This window comes from Babylonia areolata, chromosome 21 (genome assembly GCF_041734735.1).
Source record: "Babylonia areolata isolate BAREFJ2019XMU chromosome 21, ASM4173473v1, whole genome shotgun sequence".
Lineage (NCBI taxonomy): Eukaryota > Metazoa > Mollusca > Gastropoda > Neogastropoda > Buccinidae > Babylonia > Babylonia areolata.
In genome coordinates this window covers 57,913,482-57,938,718 of record NC_134896.1, presented here as the reverse complement: position 1 = coordinate 57,938,718, position 25,237 = coordinate 57,913,482, and the positions used below count along the sequence as shown (strand labels likewise).

Genomic DNA, 25,237 nt, shown 5'->3' with positions numbered 1-25,237 from the left:
TATCTTTCATGCTAGACTTACGGCCGCTCCCTCTCTCTATGTCACAGTCATTGTGCTTTTCGTTGTAAACACTCAGGGCTTTTATGTCATTAGATTGAGCGTACCAAATGTCATTATTATTATTTTGATTATTATGATTATAATTATTATTTTATCATCATCATCATCGTTGTTGTGATGGCATGACATAATCTTAGGCGAGTAGTTTCCCCTGGTATATTCATGCGCATGTGCAAGAAAAGAGGAAGTCATAGCTCCAACAAGCAAAATGACGGCGACAGGACCAGACAGCGTGAGAGAGAAAATTCTCACAGATTACAGGAAAAAGCTCCTGGAACACAAAGAGCTCGAAGCAAAGCTAAAGGAGAGTAAGTAGACGGCTGTGACAGTCACGTCTGTTTAAGTTCGTCTGCTTTTAACAGAAGTAAAACCACTGTGTTTGGTTGTGTCGGCGAGGGCGTCCATTTTGCATTGTCACTCGCTCACTGGTTCAGTCGTCTGGTTCCATACCGTGATACGCATGTTTGGTTGTTATTGTTTTTGTCTCTATTTGTATTGTAGTTTAAGTTTGCAACATAAACTCAATTGTCATTATAATTGATTGTCTTTGCTCCATATAATTATTATAATAACATTAATTGATATTTAGAGTCAGTAAATTGTAAAAAAAAAAAAAAAATAAATTGTTGTCTAATAAAAGTTGAATTTATTTTCTTTAAATTGTTTCAACGGTTAGGAGCTGTTCAGTTTGTGAAATAGGTTCTTTTTGTGTGAATCATGCATATGTACAATTTAGTCTGATGTTATTCAAATAAATGATCATAGACATTGAATGATTGAATGTTTCACACATCGTTTTCTGTGCAGTGCGAGAAACCCTGAAAGACTTGACAAAACAGTATGACAAATCAGAAAATGACCTGAAGGCTCTGCAGAGTGTGGGACAGGTAAGAGATCTCACCTGTGTGTATGTGTGTGTGTGACTGTGAATCACATATGGTGGTTTGATAAATTGTTTGTCAACAAGGTTATGAATTATTTCAAATATTACACTTGGTCAACATGTTCTGATTCTTACTAATATTCACTTTTGATTTAATGTTACTTGTTAGTAATTATGGCTGTGTAGACATGTGTTGTTATCGGAAATTACATAATGGTATTGGAAATACAATTATTTAGTATTAACTTATTTTGCTCTGTTCCCTGTACATTATATTCACAGAGCACTACCTTAGCGTCAAAGCTGTTCCACAAGTTTACATTTAACTTTTAAGCAGAAGAATATTGCAATTTTTACAGAGACAGGAACACTTTCGTGGAAGTAACATGTTTGCGAATGACAGTTTGATGTTTCTAAATGGATTTCTCTCCCTGCGAATGACAGTTTGATGTTTCTAAATGGATATCTCTCCCTTGACCATTTCCAACACTGACAGACTGTGTGTGAGTTTTTGAAAACAACAGTAACTAAATTTAGACTGGACGCATTTGGTGAGATGGCGGCTAGCCAATTGACTCAACAGTTTAGCCTGCAAAAAAACTGATTAATTAGTGTTGGAACAAGGCTCAACGAAGAAGATAAAGTAGAAGAAGATTTTGTATTGTTGTCATTTTTTGTTTCTAAGGGATACCAATGAGTCCAATGTGTAATTAGTGATAGAATAGTGACTAAGGAGAATAATGCGGTCACTGATATCACGAAATCTATTTTTGTTGGGACTGTTCAGATACCTTGTGTGGACTGTGTTATCTCTGCAACCGCATTGTTGAGTTGAAAATATTATAAACCTTATGTTTTGTACTTTCTTTTGATCACTGATTTGTATGTCTTTCTGTGCTGATTTTTTGTTTTCAAAGATCATGGAAAATCTTAAATGGTCATTGTGATTTCTGGGTCAGTGGATGTGTGGTGCATGGTCATGGGTGCTCATGGTTGCGTCTGCGACTTGATAAACTCTTTTACTGCATATCCGAGCTGGATGGATTTTCACCTCATGTGAAGTGCTCAGTGGCTGTGAAGCCTGGAAACGGGCTGTTTTCAGTACTTTTCAAGATATTTTGAAAGAAAAACTGCATGTTTTTTTCCCTCTGTTGCACTAGCCGTGCAGGGAAATAATGATACCCAAAGTGAAAAACAACAAAAACTTACAATGTTACATTCTTGTTTTTCTACACAAAACGTTTACAGAATTTTGTAAACAATATCACAATATAATGTAAGAATGTAGCCTTTCAGTTGCCTCATACATTCAGAGAGTTAATCTTGAAGTTGAACGCTGGTATGAAATTCGGCTTCACACAAGAACAAAAAACAAGAAGTGTGAAGCACACACTATCACATTCAACACAGAATTAACCAAGAGTCCTATCAATATCATCATTCTTTGTTGTTTTTAGTTTCATCTGTAATGACTAAGTCTTCATGGGAATTGTCTTCATTTTCTCTCTGTTCATGTTTATTTTGTGAATCGCTTCACTCGTCATCAGAACGACTCAAACATTTTCTTGAAACATTTCTACAAGTGATGCGACCACCCATCTCATTCGCTTCGCCACCATTTTCACAGCAAAATGACTAGTGGTGTCAAGTGAATTGTTTCAATGTTTGTGGATTCTACTGGATATTAAACCGGTCTAGATCTTAGAAATTCCTCTAAAGGTAGATGGGTGATTGCTGAATAGAGTTATTATGAGTTTTTTCCTTAGAGTTAGACTGTTGGTGGGGAGTTTTTGTTTTGAGTCAAAGCTCAGTACGCAGATGTGCGTGCAACGTGTGATGCAGATCTGTGTGCTGAGTTTTCTGTGCAGCCTATAGCTCCACGCATATATGCGGGGTACGTTGTTAAAAAAGTTAATTTAGCTGAATAGATCACTTGGTCTTGATTGTTCATTAGATAAGACAGTGGTGTTTCATGAGGTGATTTTTAAAATTTCTTTATTTTCTTTTTTATAGTATACTTGAATATATGCACATTATCATTTTATGCACGCATCATGTGATCAACCCATAGTTTATTTCCAAATCTGATATTTCTTTTTTTTTTTATCACAACAGATTTCACTGTGTGAAATTCAGGCTGCTCTTCCCAGGGAGAGAGTGTCGCTACGCTACAGCGCCACCCATTTTTTGTATTTTTTCCTGCTTGCAGTTTTATTATTTTTTCCTATCGAAGTGGGTTTTTCTACAGAATTTTGCCAGGAACAGCCCTTTTGTTGCCGCGGGTTCTTTTACGTGTGCTAAGTGCATGCTGCACACGGGACCTTGGTTTATTGTCTCATCCGAATGACTAGCGTCCAGACCATCATTCAAGGTCTAGTGGAGGGGGAGAAAATATCGGCGGCTGAACCAGTGCGCTCAGATTCTCTCGCTTCCTTGACGGACGCGTTACCTCTAGGCCATCACTCCACTATGAGTGATATAGCATAATAGTTATTACGTCTATACATGCACACAAAATATGACATATTGCAACAGATACAGTCTGATGCATTCTACTCCACTTCTCAATATATTTTTTTTTCAAGTCTTAAGAGTATTTCCAAATGTTATCAGCCCTAACAAGCCAGACTTAATTGTGCTAGTCTAAAGAAAGAACTCATGACACATTCTGCTGTGTTATGTTACTATTATTTACATTTTATTTTGTGCTGTAAGCATTTATTGTAGAGAATAACTTCTTCATTTTCCAGATCGTTGGAGAAGTTCTGAAGCAGCTCACAGAAGAGAAATGTAAGTTTTTACCTGTGTTAACACTGTATTCTTGCTATTGACAGAATCTGATGATGTGATGATTTTGCTCCATCCTGTATCAGCACTTTTTCTGATGTACTGTTACATATATCAGTGGTTCAGCATGATATTGAATTTCTACAAATTCTGTATCAGTGTATGATGCACATTTTTATGAATATGAGTGAAGAGTGATGTTCATTAATTCTTTTTAATTTGGTTTTAATTATACTGTATCAGTGTATGATAATGGCCCAGTGATGTGAAAGATAGTCTGCGACCAGACCTGTCGGCCAGAGACCGCAGCATTTTTTGTGACACTCATCTTGCTCCTTACTCCACTGTCCTGTCCTGTCATGTGTATGGTGACAGTGTCCGTCCTGTCCTGTGTTGTGGCTGTCCCTCCCTGTCCTGTCCTGTGTTGTGGCTGTCCCTCCCTGTCCTGTCATGTGTATGGTGACAGTGTCGGGCCTGTCCTGTGTTGTGGCTGTCCCTCCCTGTCCTGTCCTGTGTTGTGGCTGTCCCTCCCTGTCCTGTCATGTGTATGGTGACAGTGTCGGTCCCGTCCTGTGTTGTAGCTGTCCTGTCCTGTCCTGTCATGTGTATGGTGACAGTGTCCGTCCTGTCCTGTGTTGTGGCTGTCCCGCCCTGCCCTGTCCTGTCCTGTGTTGTGGCTGTCGTGTCATGTGTATGGTGACAGTGTCCGTCCTGTCCTGTGTTGTGGCTGTCCCTCCCTGTCCTGTCCTGTGTATGGTGACAGTGTGCATCCTGTCCTGTGTTGTGGCTGTCCCTCCCTGTCCTGTGTTGTGGCTGTCCCTCCCTGTCCTGTCCTGTGTATGGTGACAGTGTCCGTCCTGTCCTGTGTTGTGGCTGTCCCTCCCTGTCCTGTGTTGTGGCTGTCCCTCCCTGTCCTGTCCTGTGTATGGTGACAGTGTCCGTCCTGTCCTGTGTTGTGGCTGTCCCTCCCTGTCCTGTCCTGTGTATGGTGACAGTGTCCGTCCTGTCCTGTGTTGTGGCTGTCCTGTCATGTGTATGGTGACAGTGTCCATCCTGTCCTGTGTTGTGGCTGTCCCTCCCTGTCCTGTCATGTGTATGGTGACAGTGTCCGTCCTGTCCTGTGTTGTGGCTGTCCCTCCCTGTCCTGTCCTGTCCTGTGTATGGTGACAGTGTCCGTCCTGTCCTGTGTCGTGGCTGTCCCTCCCTGTCCTGTCCTGTGTTGTGGCTGTCCCTCCCTGTCCTGTCATGTGTATGGTGACAGTGTCCGTCCTGTCCTGTGTTGTGGCTGTCCCTCCCTGTCCTGTCATGTGTATGGTGACAGTGTCCTGTCCTGTGTTGTGGCTGTCCCTCCCTGTCATATGTATGGTGACAGTGTCTGTCCTGTGTTGTGGCTGTCCCTCCATGTCATGTGTATGGTGACAGTGTCCGTTCTGTCCTGTGTTGTGGCTGTCCTGCCCTGTCGTGTCATGTGTATGGTGACAGTGTCCATCCTGTCCTGTGTTGTGGCTGTCCTGTCATGTGTATGGTGACAGTGTCCATCCTGTCCTGTGTTGTGGCTGTCCTGCCCTGTCCTGTCCTGTCCTGTGTATGGTGACAGTGTCTGTCCTGTCCTGTGTTGTGGCTGTCCCTCCCTGTCCTGTCCTGTCTCCCTGTCTGTGCTGCGGTCCTGCAGACAGGTTGAGGGGTCGGTGAACCATGATTATGAGAGCTGAGGGCCCTGACATTGGATTTGTTTTGTCATTATGATTTATGATTATCAGAAAAATTAGAATCAATTAAGAAATAATTCTTCTCTCTCTCTCTCTCTCTCTCTCTTCTTAAAATCTCAATGAACTGCATCCCGCTTCCCCCCTCCCTCTTCCTCCCCCCCTCTTCCCCCCCTCCAACCCCCCCCCCCCCCCCCCCCCCTTTTTTTTTTTTTTTTTTTTTTTATATATAAAAATGTTGAATGAAATTTGCCTTCCTGTATACACTTTTACTGTTTTTTAGTTTTACACTCAACATAATTGAAACTGACTCTGGATTGGTGTAAAATTAAAGGCTGTAGCCTGAGTGGAGGGTGTTAACATCATTTTGAAAGAATATGATTTCTTTGTATGTGTGTGCTTCATTTGGAAAATAGAAAAAAAAATGTCCCATACAACTTTTTGTTTTTGTTTTATATTCAACTTTCACTTTGATACTTTTTTTTAGCTGAGAAGTCATGTGGCTGTCCCATTGTTGATTGTATTTTAGTATTTCTTTATGTGGTTTATAATATTGTTATCCTTTTATTTTATGAATTTATTAAATGACATTTTATTTATAACAGGAATTAGATAAATCACATTTTTATGTGGTAATTTACTTTTTGTTTTTATACAGTGATCACAAAGTCTCAGAGTAAAACTAAAAGGATAAATCATTTCAGTTATATAAAATGTTTCACTTTCAGTGATGTCATAGTGCATATTGGTGATTATATCACAGATTGACACAAGTTTACAGTTGGCCTAGCAGCAGAGTGAGAGCTGTACTATCAGTGGCTTCTCCAGTGCAGTGGGAAATAATTTACAGCTTAGTCTTTTGTGAAGGACTATAACTCTCAAACTAGGAGGCAAAATTGCACTGGCTCTTAGTGCTGCGGCCTTGGGGGCTAGTTGGCCTTTGGGAACCATCCCAACGCCAACTGTCCGAAACCCTCTTGGCTGAGAGAGTGGGGATGTAACTTGGGCAAGACGTTCTCCACTATAATCAAATTCTAGCCCAAATAGTCTCAACAGCAGTTACCTCCTCTGTTGTTCTAATGGTCATAGTCAAAAACAACAGACAATTATTTAAAAAAAAAAAAAAAAAATGGTGATTGAGTTCAAAATGTGTCATCTGAATCCTCTGCCCCCCCGACAGAAAAATCCCAAGGGAATTTATAAATCCTGTGTGAAGGAAAGTAACTCCACACTGAATCACACATACCGAACATAAAAATCATAAATGATAGAATTTAATTATGGTTTTATATATTTTGTTGCTGAAGACAGTTCTTGATACACAGAAAACATTATTTTACAAACAAGTAAATTGGGAACATATTGATTGGGAAGAATGATTAAAAAAACAACGGCAAAATGTGTTCTTGAAAAATCTGAAGCTGTGTATGCATCAAAGGTTATGAAAACTGACTCTTACTGAGTGATCTGTTGTGTGTGTGCTTCTGTTTTCATTTTCTAAGTACTTGTTACAAATAAAGATACCTCATCATAAAAGTTGTCCATGATTGAAGGCATGTCTTATAAATCATTCTCAGTTAAAAAAGATCAACTTTAAAAATTAATCGCCGAGAAACTTCTCATTCAATCCACTTGCTTCAAACTTCAGTGGAAGGAAATAACAAATGTACTTCCACTGTTGCTGCATTATCATGATTATGTGACTGGTAAAAAAAGAAAGAAAAAAGCCAAAGTGAAGTTGATTGAAGACTGTTACTGTGTTAGTGTTTAGCGGGCCATACCTAGTAGTTCAGGGATTGAATCAGGCACTTCTGGTGGGTCGTATCATCTGATTCAGGGGACAGAAGGTTAAAAACTCAAGTACATCTTGCTCTGTGTAAGTCTGAGAATAAAGACTAGAATGAACTTTAAAAGGTTGATTTGCAATCTTCATGATGGTAGTGGCCCAGTGATGAGAAAGACAGACTGAGACCAGACCTATCAGCCAGAGACCACAGCACTGTTTGTGACTGTCTTCTTGTTCCTTCCCCCACTGTCCTGTCCTGTGTGTTGTGTCACTGTGCGTCCTGTCCTGTGTTGTGGCTGTCCGTCCCTGTCCTGTCTCCCTGTCTGTGCTGTGGTCCTGCTGGCAGGTTGAGGGGTCGGTGAACCATGATTATGAGAGCTGAGGGCCTGGTGTCTGTTATTTGAAATGGATCATATGAATTGTGATTACAAGTTCTGAATAGCTCTAAGAACATTTTCTTTCAGTTTGGGGGTTTTCAGAAGAGTTTCAGTCTTCAGTTTCAGTTTCTCGAGGAGTCACTGCGTTCAGATTTTCAACTTGTTAAGTTATGAACATTAGTCTCGTCATTTGCACAGTAATAATATGATATTTTCTCAACAAATGGATTAAAACTGTACATACAAATTATACAACAACAACAAAAGCCATTAGTGTGACTGCTGTAAGTGATAACAACATAGAATGTGATTACTTGGGAGGGAGGAGGGGGAGTGGGGGGGTTGCAGACACATTTATCATCTTTTATAAGGGAGAAAAAGTCAGTGCAGTCTGTGTTGTAAGAGCCTTTTTTCAGTTCTAATCCCGCATTTGTTTAATTATATTTAGCATTAGCTTTTAAAGGAAATCACATTATTTCTTATCCACAATTAGATTTTTTGTGGTGTGTGTGTGCTATTCTTGTGTTAGTTGTTGCTTTTTGTTTTGTCTGAATAGTATTAGTAGCCTCTTAAAGTTAAACTGAAGTTAAACAGTAAATTATATTATTTCATTTTTCAAGTGTTTCAGTGAGTACATTGGTGATGGGGTTCAAAGGATGTCATTGGATAAAATGTCTTGTACATTTTGTTCTGGTTAGTCTGAGAATAAAGACAAATAAAATGAACTTTGATTTGCAAAGTTTTCCATATCAGTGGCCCAGTGATGAGAAAGACAGACTGAGACCAGACCTATCAGCCAGAGACCACAGCACTGTTTGTGACTGTCTTCTTGTTCCTTCCCCCACTGTCCTGTCCTGTGTGTTGTGTCACTGTGCGTCCTGTCCTGTGTTGTGGCTGTCCGTCCCTGTCCTGTCTCCCTGTCTGTGCTGTGGTCCTGCTGGCAGGTTGAGGGGTCGGTGAACCAGGATTATGAGAGCTGAGGGCCTGGTGTCTGTTATTTGAAATGGATCATATGAATTGTGATTACAAGTTCTGAATAGCTCTAAGAACATTTTCTTTCAGTTTTGGGGTTTTCAGAAGAGTTTCAGTCTTCAGTTTCAGTTTCTCGAGGAGTCACTGCGTTCAGACAAATCCATATAAGCTGCACCACATTTGCCAGGCAGATGCCTGACAGCAGTGTAACCCAGTGCGATGGTCATGCTGTGAGTGCATGCTTATATTTGTGTGCCAATCAGAGTGGATTTCTTTTACAGAATTTTGCCAAAGGACAACACTTTTGTTGCCATGGGTTCTTTTTCAGTGCACCAAGTGTGTGTTGCACATGGGATTCTCGGTTTATGGCCTCATTTGAATGATTAGACGCTCAATTTGATTTTCCAGTCAATCTTAAGTCAAGAGAAAGTGTAAGAGTGGGATTCGAACCCAAACCATCACAGACACTGAATTGGCAGATAAGCATCTTCCAGGGAAATAAGATTTAATTTTAAGTGAAATCTATTTGCCAGGGGTTTTTTTTCACACACAAAAGGGTCTATATTTTAAAAAAATTATGTGGGCTTTGTATTGGCAAAAGACCTATAAAATTGAATTGTAGTGTTTTGCTTTTTGTCAGATTTTCAACTTGTTAAGTTATGAACATTAGTCTCGTCATTTGCACAGTAATATGATATTTTCTCGACAAATGGATTAAAACCATACATACAAATTATACAAAAACAACAACAACAAAAGCCATTAGTGTGACTGCTGTAAGTGATAACAACATACAATGTGATTACTTGGGAGGGAGGAGGGGGAGTGGGGGGTTGCAGACACATTTATCATCTTTTATAAGGGAGAAAAAGTCAGTGCAGTCTGTGTTGTAAGAGCCTTTTTTCAGTTGTTATCCCGCATTTAATTATATTTAGCATGAGCTTTTAAAGGAAATCACATCATTTCTTATCCACAGTTAGATTTTTTGTGGTGTGTGTGTGCTATTCTTGTGTTAGTTTGTTGCTTTTTGTTTTGTCTGAATAGTATTAGTAGCCTCTTAAAGTAAAACTGAAGTTAAACAGTAAACTATATTATTTCATTTTTCAAGTGTTTCAGTGAATACATTGGTGATGGGGTTCAAAGGATGTCATTGGATAAAATGTCTTGTACATTTTGTTCTGGTTAGTCTGAGAATAAAGACAAAAAAAATGAACTTTGATTTGCAAAGTTTTCCATATCAGTGGCCCAGTGATGAGAAAGACAGACTGAGACCAGACCTATCAGCCAGAGACCACAGCACTGTTTGTGACTGTCTTCTTGTTCCTTCCCCCACTGTCCTGTCCTGTGTGTTGTGTCACTGTGCGTCCTGTCCTGTGTTGTGGCTGTCCGTCCCTGTCCTGTCTCCCTGTCTGTGCTGTGGTCCTGCTGGCAGGTTGAGGGGTCGGTGAACCAGGATTATGAGAGCTGAGGGCCAGTATATACATGTATGTTTTTGTGAAAGTACAGAGCATTTATTTCTTTATTTCATGGTTTGAAGGACTAGAGGTAACAGGGTTTCTCAAGCTTTTGGGAGAAGGAAGGGGAGAGGGTGGGGGTAAAATGAAGACTGTCAGACACCAGATTTACTGTTCTCTTTTTCATCTGTGGTTGTGTAACACTATACACTGTAACACATATCAGGACTTTGTCAACTGTTCAGATCTGGATTGCAGATTTATTGATGCTCTTGTTGATGTGCCAGGCTGAAAGTCCTACGGAGGAAAGATTCAGAATTGTGACAGTTTGTTAAAAAAATTTCAGTTATACCATCAGTTTGTCTTTATAGCATTTGAGTATTTAAAAAATTGTTTTATTGATATTTTCTTCTTTTTTTTAAATTAATTTTTACTGTGTGTCTGAGCTGGCCATGGGCTGAAAAAAAAAGAACCCACCTCCGCTGGGATTCAAACCTTTATCCTCCCAGTCATCAGAGTCTACAGTCTTTCCTGAACCTGTTGATATCTTGTTGAATGTACATGTACATGCAATTGTTTTCGAGTGAAGTCATTTTAGTAAAAGTGCCATCAAAACTGCAGGATTGGACATATAAAAAAACATGCATTTTCCCCTGATTTTAGGACACTCACATACAGCCACTGAGCCAATAACATTAACAGCCAGCTGAAGTAAGAGGAGGTATTATGTGTACTATATAGATCATATATGAAGAGTTTTGACTATGGGAATCTGTTAGTTGCAATTTTGCACGAGTTACAAAATGCCACTTTGTAAGGTTCACTAAAATCGCCCCCTTTTTCAGGAATTGTTTTGAAATTTGGTGTGCCTTCTTACTGTGTTGCACTCTTTCTGGCATGCAGATATGAAGCTTCTGCTATGAATTTGAAAACATGGCCAGACCTAGCTAGTTACAGCCATGTTACTGTATCAGTGTATGTTCCTTTTTGCTTTCAGTCATTGTGAAGGCCACCAATGGACCTCGCTATGTTGTTGGATGCCGACGACAGTTGGACAAAGCCAAGTTGAAACCTGGGACAAGAGTGGCCTTGGACATGACTACACTGACCATCATGAGGTAATAAATCTGATATAACTATATTGTTGTATAATGTCTGATAACTGATATAGTATAACTGATATAAATATGTGTAGTGAGATAATTTTATCATTAATCTGTATGCTGTTGAAAATAGAACATATGCACACACATATAAAAACCCCATGCAATTTCTGTCTTGAATGTTTTCTGTGATTGTGTCTTTGTGTACTAAGATTGAGCTTGCTACTATTCAGTGAAGTATTTCCACCAGTATAATTCATTTTCGTAAATAAATAGTGGGATTGGTAAACAAATTGAGCACCTTTACATGCACCACCTCTGTGTATTGCTGTATTGGTGTAACATGTTGTATTTGTTTTAAGCTTATTGTAGCGTCTTATTTTTGTGTAGTTTCTGAAACAGTTTAATCTAAATTTGATGGCCTGACAAAACTGTTTTTAATGATCATTCAGTTTGAAATGTAATTTATCCAAATTTCATGTGCAGCTTATGAACTTCAAAAAAAAAAAAAAATCATGGGTGCAGCTCTTCCATCCTAAGACGGTTTTCAGTTTTTAGCAGCAGTTACGACATAAGAATTAAAAACTGTTCAAAGAACTGTTCTCCCACAGTACTAGAAGGCAGGGTCACAGAGGAGGCATGCTGCCGGTTGCAGGTACCTGCCCCGAGAAGTGGACCCCCTCGTGTACAACATGTCTGTGGAAGACCCTGGCGATGTCACCTTTAACCAGATTGGTGGCTTGGGAGAGCAAGTCCGTGAGCTGAGAGAGGTGGGTGACATGTGATTTGGTGGTGGCTGTGGTGGTGTTTTGGGGTTTGTTGACGGGCATTGTGTGTGTGTGTGTGTCCATTGTCTTTGCTGTTTCGCTCTGTTTTGCTTTTAGGTAGTGATACTCTTAACATTGGGATGGACAGTAGCATTCTGTTCTGTTGTGTTATTTGCCTATATAGCCTTATTATGTATTTTTTGTGTGGCTGTAAGTATTTTGTTATCCGTTTTTACTTTTTAAGAATTTTTTTATTATGATCATAGGAGAATGAATTATGCGGATTGGTGATGCCCTCATCACAGTTTTGTTTTAAATGCCTTTTTTAATTTTTTTTATTTTATTTTTTTAATTTTTTTTTATAGTTGAGCATCTAGATATGGCCCTTGCAGTCTGCTGGACTGTAAACAACAGTGTCCAGTTTTCCTTTATTTCTGTCATTGTCTTTCTGACTATCTGCGTCTCTTCAGTGGTGTTATCCCATGGTACTCAAGTTATTGGCTTACCCAACTGCAGCCACACACAGTTCAGTTCTTATCACAGAATATGAGAGAACAGCTGGCAAACAAATCTTCCTTGATAAAAATGAATTAGGAAACACAGGATTGTGAAACTAGATTGGACTGCAGCTGGCAGAAGAACCATCTAAGTAACAGATAGCTAAATGACTCAGAGCTGGTTAGGACTAATTATTTTCCAACTGACTGGTCTGTCGGAGATGGGGGTGGAGAGGGAGGCATAGACAAAAGAAAGATGTCAACTTTGTAGGCTTTAAGAAATTATTCACTACCATTTCTTTATTTTCTTGGGTGTTAGAGATAAATGGAAAGCAGCAGCCTGTGTATGGAAAGTAAATCAGAGTCAAAACTGTATGCAGAAAAATTAAGCTTCTGTTGTGACACACAAGCAAATGTTGTCAGGTAGTCCGTGAAGGTGTTTTACAGTTTGCATTCTGCTTACACTTATAATCAGTTAATGTATATGTCAAAAATGTATAGTATTGTATTTATTACTTTGTAATTGTAGTTTGTCACAACAGATTTCTTTGTGTGAAATTTGAGCTGCTCTCCCCAGGGAGCATGTTGCTGTAGTGTAGCACACCCATACATATATATATTTTTCTTTTTTCTGCCTGCTAGAGTTGGTTGGGTTTTTTTCCTATCAGGGTGAGAGTTTACCTGTTTTTTTGTCCCTGCAGGTGATTGGTTGATGGGAAAGTCATAATTTTGCCTGTTTCATCTATGCAGAAGATTGGTTGATGGGGAAGTCTTTTACTTGATTCTGTCCATGCAGGTGATTGGTTAATGGAAAAGTCTTAACTGTTTTTGTCCATGCAGGTGATTGGTTGATGGAAAAGTCTTAACTGTTTTTGTCCATGCAGGTGATTGGTTGATGACCTGCTTTTTGTCCTTGTGGATGATTGGTTGATGGAGAAGTCTGTCCATCAGTTTTTTGTCCATGTGGATGATTGGTTGATGGAGAAGTCTGTCCATCAATTTTTTGTCCATGTGGATGATTGGTTGATGGAGAAGTCTGTCCATCAGTTTTTTGTCCATGTGGATGATTGGTTGATGGAGAAGTCTGTCCATCAATTTTTTGTCCATGTGGATGATTGGTTGATGGAGAAGTCTGTCCATCAATTTTTTGTCCATGTGGATGATTGGTTGATGGAGAAGTCTGTCCATCAGTTTTTTGTCCATGTGGATGATTGGTTGATGGAGAAGTCTGTCCATCAATCTGTCCATCAATTTTTTGTCCATGTGGATGATTGGTTGATGGAGAAGTCTGTCCATCAATTTTTTGTCCATGTGGATGATTGGTTGATGGAGAAGTCTGTTACCTGTTTTTGTCCATGCAGATGATTGATTGATGGAGAAGTCTGTTACCTGTTTTTGTCCATGCAGATGATTGATTGATGGAGAAGTCTGTTACCTGTTTTTGTCCATGCAGATGATTGATTGATGGAGAAGTCTGTGTTGTTCATGCAGTTGACTGGTTGATAGAGAAGTCTGTGTTTGTTGATGCAGATGATTGATTGATGGAGAAGTCTGTTACCTGTTTTTGTTCATGCAGTTGACTGGTTGATAGAGAAGTCTGTGTTTGTTGATGCAGGTGATTGAGCTTCCACTGCTGAACCCTGAGCTGTTCCAGCGTGTGGGGATCACCCCTCCCAAGGGCTGCCTGCTGTTTGGACCCCCTGGCACCGGCAAGACCTTGTTGGCCCGCGCTGTTGCCAGTCAGCTGGACTGCAACTTTCTGAAGGTCTGATTGTGGTTTGGAATGATAGGTTCGTTTGATTTGGTTTGGTTCAGTGCGTGCATATTTACTGACCATTCCTGAGTAGCTGTAATTGTTTCGGAAACGTGTATAATTTTTTAGGGGATGGTTTGTTATTGTTCGGTAAGGTCTGGTTTGGTGTGGTGTGCACACACATGCCTACCATTCTGGGATAGCCATATTTGTTACGTAAACATATGTAGATCAGTGACAGTTCCAGTCAACTTTGTTTTCGTTGGGTGCCTGTGGCCCAGTATAACATCAGAGCTGGATGACAAGGAAAGTGTGCAGCAAACGGGATGCAAGTCTCGCGTCTCTAGGCCGGCAATGGGTTAAGAGAAAGCAAGCTCAATTGAAAAGATGGCTAGCTGTCACAAGTGAATGTGTGAGACTGGTGAAGAAGATGGAGAGGAAACCCTGGCTGTGAAAAAAAAAATCAAAATTGAAACTGCCAGAGCTTCAGAAAAGAATAAAATGAAGGTTGTTTATAAGAACAGATACAGCAAATTTTCTAAGTCAAACTGCAGAGACATACACTAAGTATCATATTGTATTGCTGTGGGTTACAGTATGGTTTAGTTTCACAGACAGACCACAAGGAGGTCATAGGTTTGCACACATAATGTGGTACTTTGTGTCCTAACGGTTTTATGTGATATGAACACATATGGGAGGCCTTGTACTGAAGCACCAAGTGTTTATCCTTGAAACAAAACTGTTTGTATTTTTTGATAGATTTGCTGATAAACTCTGCAGGTACCAGTACTTCTCAGGCTTCATTGACATCAGGGTATAATTTTAAAAGACAACATGTAAGCACAGATATAAATGAAGGTTACATTGAGTGGTGCTTCCAGTATAATCTAAATGGAAACCATATGCATTGGGGAGGCATGGCATGCTTGCAGGTGGTGTCTAGTGCCATTGTGGACAAGTACATTGGAGAAAGTGCTCGTCTGATCCGTGAGATGTTTGCCTTCGCCAGAGACCACGAACCCTGCATCATCTTCATGGACGAAATTGACGCTATAGGTCAGTATTTGAGAGTGGAGAATAGCCGTCATTTGTCTGCAGCACTTTGATTAGAATCACACTGAGCTGTTGTTGGGAACATTTGAACTTCCTTTCAATGCCCTTGCCACAGGAGTGCACTGACAGCTGGTAAAATCAGGGTTGAGGAACTGTTTGGCAAGGGAAGGGAGACAAGTCCTGTGGATTTGCACACCACATAAAATTGGCAGTTCAAGCATCAGTGGACAAAGTTCCACTTTTTAGCAGGTATGAATCGAACCCTTTAGCGATTCTGTGATTTTTTTTCCCACTGACATTTGTTGATAAAGCTTAAAATATTAAGTTGATTAAACCAATGACAAGATTTTTGCTACTTAGTTAAAACCAGTCGGGCAACAGTTCTTTTCAAGGGTGAAAGCCTTTCACACTTCAATTCTGAAGATGTATGATAGTCAGTCGTGTCCGATTATGACCATCAGAACAGCAGAGGAGGCAATTGCTATCCCAACTATCTGGGCTAGAATTTGATTGTATTGGAGAATGTCTTGCCCAAATTACATCCCCACTCTCTCAGCCAAGAGGGTTTTAGGACAGTTGGTGTTGGGATGGTTCCCAAAGGCAATCTAACCCCCAAGGCTGCAGCGCTTGGCTGCAGAATGACTTAACATATCTTCTTGAAATACAGAGTGTGAACACAAATGCACATATGCATGCACTCATTACTGGAATTGGATTGAAGTTTCTGTATAATGATTACCTATATGTCAGTCAAACATGCATTTCAAGAGTAAGAAATTCATTATGTTTGTCTTTTAAACATGTATTTCCAGAGTAACACCTTGTCAGTGATGAAGTCAGATTTCTGCTGATCACATTTTAGATACTGTCATTCTTTTTAGGCAACAGATCTCACCAGTCAAACCTAGCGGTCGACACTGTAAGCAGGGGTGTGCCTTTGCCAGTAGACCTGTCTTCCTTAGTGATTGTATGGAGTTTTGATTAATCCACACACAGGTGTTAATTGACTTGGGATGGATAGTTTACTCTTGCTGTTCCCTCCAGGTTAGGGTTAGGAACAAAATCACAAAAAAATACAAAATACAAAGTAACTGAATGAAACATGCTATACTTGTCCTACTGGCCCCTCTCCTCTCATCGTGTGTACACCCACCTCCCTCCCTCTTCACTGCCCTCCGAATCTGAGTCACTGTTATGCTACCTCATGAGGAAAACATGGAAAAAAATTTAATTGTTGAAACTACTATCACGTTTCGTCTGGAACTGCGCCTTACATCAGGAACGCCAGTGTTCATTGCCCGGAGAGAGTAGCCTTACATCAGGAACGCCAGTGTTCATTGTCCGGAGAGAGTAGCCTTACATCAGGAACGCCAGTGTTCATTGCCCGGAGAGAGTTAAACTGTACAGTTTCTCTGTAACTACAGTAAAGGATGAGTGTGGATAATCAGCAGTGTTCCTATGTCCAGGTCTCTGTGGAATGCCAGGGGTCTTTGAGAGAAAATAGCATTCCCTCTTTCTGGACATTCTATACTAGAAATGCCCTCTTTTCTAATGCTCTCTTTGTTTCTGTCTTTTTTACTTCCTTCACTACATTATCTGCCTTCCCAATCCATTCTCATTTCTGACTTTTTTACTTCCTTCACTACATTATCTGCCTTCCCAATCCATTCTCATTTCTGACTTTTTTACTTCCTTCACTACATTATCTGCCTTCCCAATCCATTCTCATTTCTTTTTTACTTCCTTCACTACATTATCTGCCTTCCCAATCCATTCTCATTTCTGACTTTTTTACTTCCTTCACTACATTATCTGCCTTCCCAATCCATTCTCATTTCTGACTTTTTTTTACTTCCTTCACTACATTATCTGCCTTCCCAGTCCATTCTCATTTCTGACTTTTTTACTTCCTTCACTACATTATCTGCCTTCCCAATCCATTCTCATTTCGGACTTCTTCTTTTTTTTCTCTCCAGCAAGCCTTGATGCTTTTTTTTTCTCTTCTGCAGTCTGTGATGTACTGTCTGTGCTATTCTGCTTTGGCGATAAGGTAGTGGTGATTAGGTTGTAAACACTGGGATGGGCTTCAGCTGTCTTTTCTGCTGTGTTATTTACCTATGTGGCCTTTTTTATGTTTTTTATTTTTTATTTATTTTGTTGTTGTTGTTGTTAATTGGTTGGGGTTTTTTGTGGGTTTTTTTTTTGTGTTTTTTGTGTTTTGTTTTTGAAAACCTGACAAGATGGCGTGGAGAGCCTTGGCCACGGAATGATTCAGCGCTTATAGCTGTTAGAGGCGTTTGATTGGCTAAGAGCGGGCCAGACTAAGAGGGGCGTCTTTTCACTGTTAGCCGCGCGAAATTTGGCCAAACAGAGCAAACCATAGGCCTAGTTTGCATCAGTTTGACATGGTAAGTATATGTAAACACCAAACATGGAGTATAATACAAACTCCTCCTGTTTGTTTTTTTTAATCCGTTACGATTTCTTGTAATCCGATGATGATCAATCATGCAAAAGGGCTAATGTTCTCGGCACAGTCAAGTCTTGTTTGCCTAAGGATGTCAATGGTTAAAATAGCATATTTTTAACCATAATGTTTGGCTGGTGTTGGTTTTTGTGTGCGTTTTTTTGTTTTATGGATTTTTTTTTCAACATGGTTGAATGATTGATTCAGTTGAGAATCCAAATATGGCCCTGTGGGATGAAGCTATACTGTTAAAGCAACAACATCAAATTTCCTTATTTCCTCCAGGCGGAAGGCGGTTTTCTGAAGGCACATCGGCTGACCGTGAGATCCAGAGGACGCTGATGGAGCTGCTGAACCAGATGGATGGTTTTGACGCCCTGGGCCAGGTGAAGATGATCATGGCCACCAACCGCCCGGACACCCTGGACCCCGCCCTCCTCCGACCAGGGCGTCTGGACAGAAAGATAGGTGAGTGGTTGTGGTTGGTGGCCTGGTAGTAATGCTGTCCGTCCACCTAGGAAGCCAGAGTTCACATGTACCAGAATTTTCTGCCCCTTTAATTACACCCAGGCTGGGGAACTCTCAATGGATTCGCTGTTTTCAGTGGAAGAGCACTTGATTTCAGAGGGGAAAAAAATTTTTTCCAGAGGAAAAAAGAATTGGTGAGTACGTTTTATTTTCGCCTGTGTGTTCTGGTGATTGTGTGTGTGTGTGTGTCTGAGAGTTGGCAGAGAGCAGTGCACAATGAGTGGAATTCGAAAATTACAAAATGTTGGGGAAAATAATGTGTTTTGGGGTCCGAGGAGAAACTGAATTATTATTTTAGCTTTCAGGAGAGGTCCCCCAAATCTCTTAAGAATCAATAATTTCGTTTTTCGGCCATGGGGACTTTGCCCACCCTCCAAACTCCCAACCCCCCCCCCCCCCGTGCACAGCACCAGCGGCCTAAAGCAGCCCCTGGATCCCGGCTGATTTTCAGAGGAAACTCTACTGGACACTTCCCCAGCCTGTAGACCTTAAAGTCTTAACTCCCGAGAGCAAGGTTTCGGTTGCGCCCCTTTTCTCTGCATTCAAATTTTGTATTACGTGTAGCTGACACATTTTGTACTTTCCAAAGTCAATTCAGGTCTAGATTGGAAGCTGCTAGGCAAATCTCGCTCTCTGCCATAAATGAAGCCAAACCGTAGCTTTATTAGGCTTTTATTTTGAATAAACCTTCACCGACGTCACAGTGTCAGACTCTGGTGAGAAACTGGCTTGATTCAAATCGCCCGCCATTTATAGTCCGGTTCAGGCTTTAAGTGGTTGTCTGCCTGCATGTTAGTCATTCAGATGAGATGACTTGTGCCAACATTGTGAGATATGGTTTGGTTTTGTTGTTTGACTTGTGTGAATGTTGTTCTGTTTGGACTGGGTGTTATTTTTTTATTTGTTGCTGGCTCGTTGTGGTTGGTGAGATGGTTTTGTGGTTTGATTTATCTGATGAAATTATTTAGTGTACTAATTTGTCAGGTGAGATTATTTTGTGTGTTGATTTTCTGTGTTATTTATGGACTTAGTAGATTGGCAAAGACACTTTCAAGGGTGAGGAGATATGTTTACAGAAGCTCATCATACGTTTGTTATGCGAACAGGAAGTTTTAAATGAATTGATTGATTGTGTTTGTCTGTCTGCAGAAATTTCCCTACCAAACGAACAAGCTCGCTTGGAAATCTTGAAGATTCACGCCAATCCTATAGCAAAGCATGGAGAAATAGGTAAAGAGTTTTTGCTTTGGAACAGTTTAGAAAACAGTTGGTGGGTTGATTACTGCACTCTGTTACACACACACAGCCTTGCACATTATCATGCTCCGTCACACACACAGCCTTGCACATTATCATGCTCCGTCACACACACAGCCTTGCACATTATCATGCTCCGTCACACACATAGCCTTGCACATTATCATGCTCCGTCACACACACAGCCTTGCACATTATCATGCTCCGTCACACACACAGCCTTGCACATTATCATGCTCCCGTCACACACACAGCCTTGCACATTATCATGCTCCGTCACACACACAGCCTTGCACATTATCATGCTCCGTTACACACACACAGCCTTGCACATTATCATGCTCCCGTCACACACACAGCCTTGCACATTATCATGCTCCGTCACACACACAGCCTTGCACATTATCATGCTCCGTCACACACACAGCCTTGCACATTATCATGCTCCGTCACACACACATAGCCTTGCACATTATCATGCTCCGTTACACACACACACACACATGTATACATGTACACATGCTGTCTGGACATGCAATTCACAGACATGTGCAAGGACCAAAAAAAAAGAGAGAAAACATTGTGGAGCATGGAACTCTGTGAATGCAATCTTGAATAATAATTGAAGGCATCCTCTCAGTAACCATTAGACTGCTGTGCAGAAGGTACTGTATGTATGCAATGGACATGACTGAGGAGAGTATTATGTGCATACAGTTTGCTATGACCTAGTGCAGGAATGGATAATAGTGGGTGGTTTTGGACTGATGTGATTGGGGCCATTCACAGAATGATGTGGTCAGTCTGTTACATTGTTGCCAGCTGAAAGTGTGATAGAGAAGCCCCCAGGCAAAAGGGTACAGTTGAGAACAGGGCCATGGGCATTTGTATCCTGTGAAAGAATCTCATGGTGTTGGACACAGGTATTTTCAGTGAAACAGGATTGTATGTTGTTTATAAAATATAAAAAAGGAGAAAAGAAAAACCACTCCAAGACTTGGGGAGTGTGAGTTTTTGGACTTGCTGTGTGTGTTTTGTTGAAGGGCTTTGCTTTACTGCTCAACATGGCGTTTAGGATTCAGCATGCAGTGAGCAACAGTACAGTAGTTCAAGCATTGGGGAAGGGAGGAGGTTCTGGAGGTGGTGGAGGGATTCCTTGACCATAGAAGATTAAAAGAGGAGGGTTTTTTGTTTTGTTTTTTGTCCCACTTTAGTCATTATGTTGGTGTTTTTTTTTGTCCCGCATTGGTTTGGTCCTGTATATGTTTCTCTTTACAGACCTGTCTACCCACTCTTTTTTTTTCTCTCTCTCTCCTGTTGGAACTTGTTTTCAATGCTTGGAATTTGTAGTTGCCTTTGCGCTTTTGCGTTTTTGTGTTTCGTTTTTGTTTGTGTCTGTGGGGTGTTTTGAGATTTGTCATGTTAACTCTCTGTGTTGTCACCTTGACTAATTTGTGTGTGTGTGTTTGTGTGTGTGTGCAGACTGGGAGGCTGTGGTGAAGCTGTCTGAAGACTTCAATGGTGCTGACTTGAGAAACGTCTGCACAGAAGCGGGTAAGAGCCTTCAGTGGTCAGTGATGAGGGTTCTGGGTCCTGTTTCAGCATGGTGTTGTGTCCTGGGGAAAGACACTGGAGTCTGATTTTCCTTCTTCACTCCTCCCAAGTGTGTGAATGGGTACCTGACTTTGGTTAGGGAAGGTTGAAATAGTGGAAGGAAAAGATTGTGCCCCCCCTCCCATTTTATTCCCAGCCCTAGGCACAGTGGATATGAATTCACTGCCTTCCTACGCCCAGCCCTAGGCACAGTGGATATGAATTCACTGCCTTCCTATGCCAAGCCCTAGGCACAGTGGACATGAATTCACTGCCTTCCTACGCCCAGCCCTAGACACAGTGGATATGAATTCACTGCCTTCCTATGCCAAGCCCTAGGCACAGTGGACATGAATTCACTGCCTCCCTGTGCCCAGCCCTAGACACAGTGGATATGAATTCACTTCCCTGATGGCCGTAAAAGGCTATGATACCTTTAACCTTTGAACCTTTCACTGGTTACTATGCAAAGCGGGTGATGTGTGCATTCTGTTGGGTGGGTTTGTCTGTCTGTCTCTCCCAGTCCTGACTGGAAAAATGAAACTCATTCTGATGAGACGATTAACCCAGGTTCCGTAGGTAGCACGCACTTGATGCACTGAACACGGCTGCTCAGCCGAGCACAAAATCCACCTCTTTAGTTTCCGAGCAGCGTCTAGCGTCTGGGGTCAAACTTTTTTTAATGCCAGACTTTCCCACCACACTCTGCATTGGCCGGCGCTTTTATCGCGGTATTTCTGGCCCCGCGTGCCAAACCTGGACACTGCCTTCTTTGTTTCACTTGGTCCCGCAGCCCCTGCCCCACTTTTCTCACGCTTCCACAGCATCCACACATTTCCTGCAGTGATTACACTCACCCTGCTCTCCATGCCCCTGCTGCTCACACTCACCATGCTACAGTGTGTTCCTTTAAACACTTGTTGTGCTGACAAGAAAAAATCTACTACTCAAAAGGATGGGCTGATCTGCATGCAGGCATGCTAAATGTTCTGGTGATTTTTACGATTTCATTGTAATAAGCGTATGTTTTCTTAGAGAGGGATTTAAATTTTACGATTTTTGCGATCATGTTTCTGCTTGACCTCTTCTCTTTCTTCATGTATGTTTCAACCGTTGCCGCAACAATTGCTATGTAAGAAAATATATTGTGTTTGGAGTCAATGGAAAGCTCATTTTGCATTCTTTGTAAAAACCCACTTCTTTTGTCGTTATTTCCAATCCATCCGGGAAGATGATGCGCGAAAGAAACAAAGCAGATTTACCGCTGAACAAGCGTACAGCGAGTGCCGCTGGCACGGCCTGTTTGTCAGCCACGTTTATTTATATCCATGCCCTACTTCCTGGGTTCATGAACTTTCGCTGGGCCAACTAAAGTGCCAGCACTGAACATCCGTGTGAAAGAGAACCCACGGCAACAAAACAAGAGTTGTCCTCTGGAAATATTATGTAGTAAAAACTTCCTCTGATGGATACACAAACATATATGCATGCATTCAATGCCTAAGTGCATTGAGTTATGTTTCAAGTCAGGCATCTGTGTAGCAGATGTGGTGCAGTGTATATGGATTTGTCTATATGCAGTGAATCCTCCTTGAGAAACTGAAACTGGATTTATACCACTGAAATTTTGGGTCGGCTGACAAGGACCTGTTTGTGAAACGTTGATGGTGAGCCAGTAAGTTTCGAGGTTCAGGGGATTTTGAAATCATTCTTCACCATTTGGAGATAGGGCAGTATTAGGGCAGTATTTATCATTTAGTGGATAATAGGGGGGCAGTATTTATCATTTAGTGGATAATAGGGCAGTATTTATCATTTAGTGGGATAAGGCAAAGTGTTGAAAAGGGATAGAGATATAACAGTATTTATCATTTAGTGGGATAAGGCAAAGTGTTGAAAAGGGATGGAGATATAACAGTATTTATCATTTAGTGGGATAAGGCAAAGTGTTGAAAAGGGATAGAGATATAACAGTATTTATCATTTAGTAAGGCCAAGTGTTGGAAAGGGATGGAGATATAACAGTATTTAACATTTAGTGGGATAAGGCAAAGTGTTGAGAGGGGAGGTAATTTAAGTATTCTTCCCAAATGGGGAGGTAGACAACTGGCATTGGTGGTGGGTGTGTATGCACTCTGCAAGAGTGCTCTTCAGTTGTAAATGTGCCAATCACTTTGTCTTAACGCACTTGGGACGGCCCGTCTTGTTCCGCTCTCCGCCCCACCACCTTTTGATCTCTTGTCCAGGGGGTGTCTGAATGGAAAGGCTGTATTTCTTTTCTTCATCCACCTCTTCAAGAGAGAACCTTCCGCGTGAAACGTTTTTGGCGATGACAGCAGCAGCAAAGGACTGTCATTGTTACCTCTTTTTTTTTCATTGTGCCAAGAGATTTAAGCATGTTTCGAAGTTGTGAATGAGTGGTCTGTGATATAAGATGCATTTTTTCCCCACAGTGTGTGTGTGTTATATTGGTGAATGTTTGAAACACCCTGCTGTCAGCATCGTTTAATAGATGCAAGATGATTTGGAAAAGCACTGTGTGTACTATGTGCAGTAAAAATCTATTGACCATTCACATTGGTCATTTGCACTTGAAATGTAAACAGGCAAAGAGATCTCTCCTGTACGGTCATAGAAATGTTATAACAGGCAAAGATCTCTCCTGTATGGTCATAGAAATGTTATAACAGGCAAAGATCTCTCCTGTATGGTCATAGAAATGTTATAACAGGCAAAGAGATCTCTCCTGTATGGTCATAGAAATGTTATAACAGGCAAAGATCTCTCCTGTATGGTCATATCCTTTTCTGTATATCATATCCTCTGTTTCTGTGTGTTCAAATCCATTTCTGTGTGATCATTTTATGTGATAGCAGTTGTTGGACGATAACAGCCTTCTCTGTTTGCAGGAATGTTTGCCATCCGAGCGGAGAGGGACTATGTGATAGAAGAAGACTTCATGAAAGCTGTACGCAAGGTGTCTGACAACAAGAAACTAGAGTCCAAACTGGACTACAAACCAGTGTAACCAGCTCATAGTTCATGTTTTCATGGGTGGTTTTGCCATGCGTGTACTTTAAAAAGTGAACTCTGAACAGAATTTGATTTGACTGCAGGCTGGAAGGTAGGGTGGGGAAGTTTGGAGGGGAAAGTTCATTTGGCAGGATGAGTGATTGTTGTAGTTTATTGGCTACTTGGTGTTCTGTTATGTGTACTGATGACAGCTTTGGTTCGGATTTCTTTGTGCATGCATGATCCAGTTAAGATTTTGTAATTACACACCACACTCCATATCCATTCAAAGAAGTTGAAAACTTAATAAATTCCTGTAAACATTTTTGCGTACACCCAGCTGTTTTCAAATTTTCTGGCATGTGTGCGCACACACAAACAGAACAAAGCAAAGTAGAAGTTGGTATAAGATCCATGTATTTCACACATTTTTTTGTGTGTACAAATGAATGTGCTTGATGCTGGAACAATAAAAGTTAAATGGCATGATGTATTTGAATATTTCTGGGTTGAGTTCATAATATACAAAAAAAAAAAGTGCATGGATGATGTAAATGTCCAGATACCCTGTGTGGCTTGCATGGCTTCCCTTCTCTTTCATAATTTTCCAGTTAATGTGTTTGACTAGATGACATTAACTTGTATTTTATGTCAGAATAAAACGAAAGGCAGGGACAGCATCCCTAAACCTGGACAGAAATTTGAAACTCAACATTAAATGAAGCAAGATGCAATTCCAACAGTTCTTGGGTCTAGCAGAGTTTTTGGGTGAAGCACTTTTCTTAAATCCCCTTTGGTCTGTTGCACTTCTTGATAATTCTCCTTGGTTCAAACACACTTCTCGATTCCCCGTGGGTCAAGCACACTTCTCGATTCCCCGTGGGTCAAGCACACTTCTCGATTCCCTTCTCGATTCCCCGTGGGTCAAGCAACTTCTCGATTCCCCGTGGGTGAAGCACACTTCTCGATTCCCTGTGGGTCAAGCAACTTCTCGATTCCCCATGGGTCAAGCACACTTCTCGATTCCCCGTGGGTGAAGCACACTTCTCGATTCCCTGTGGGTCAAGCAACTTCTCGATTCCCCGTGGGTGAAGCACACTTCTCGATTCCCCGTGGGTCAAGCAACTTCTCAATTCCCCGTGGGTGAAGCACACTTCTCGATTCCCCGTGGGTCAAGCA

General features: G+C 41.0%; 1 protein-coding gene across 1 annotated transcript; it reads left to right on the top strand.

Moving 5' to 3' along the window:
• Nucleotides 1-236: 236 nt before the first annotated feature.
• Nucleotides 237-25,029, top strand: LOC143296027 (26S proteasome regulatory subunit 10B). The gene is made up of 11 exons (XM_076607772.1): nt 237-368; nt 868-947; nt 3,694-3,733; nt 11,023-11,143; nt 11,784-11,898; nt 14,008-14,157; nt 15,081-15,204; nt 17,954-18,136; nt 19,346-19,426; nt 20,936-21,007; nt 23,956-25,029. Exons 1-11 carry the CDS (start codon nt 269-271, stop codon nt 24,072-24,074), a joined length of 1,185 nt encoding a protein of 394 aa, XP_076463887.1. The 5' UTR covers nt 237-268; the 3' UTR covers nt 24,075-25,029.
• The last annotated feature ends 208 nt before the right edge of the window (nt 25,030-25,237 follow it).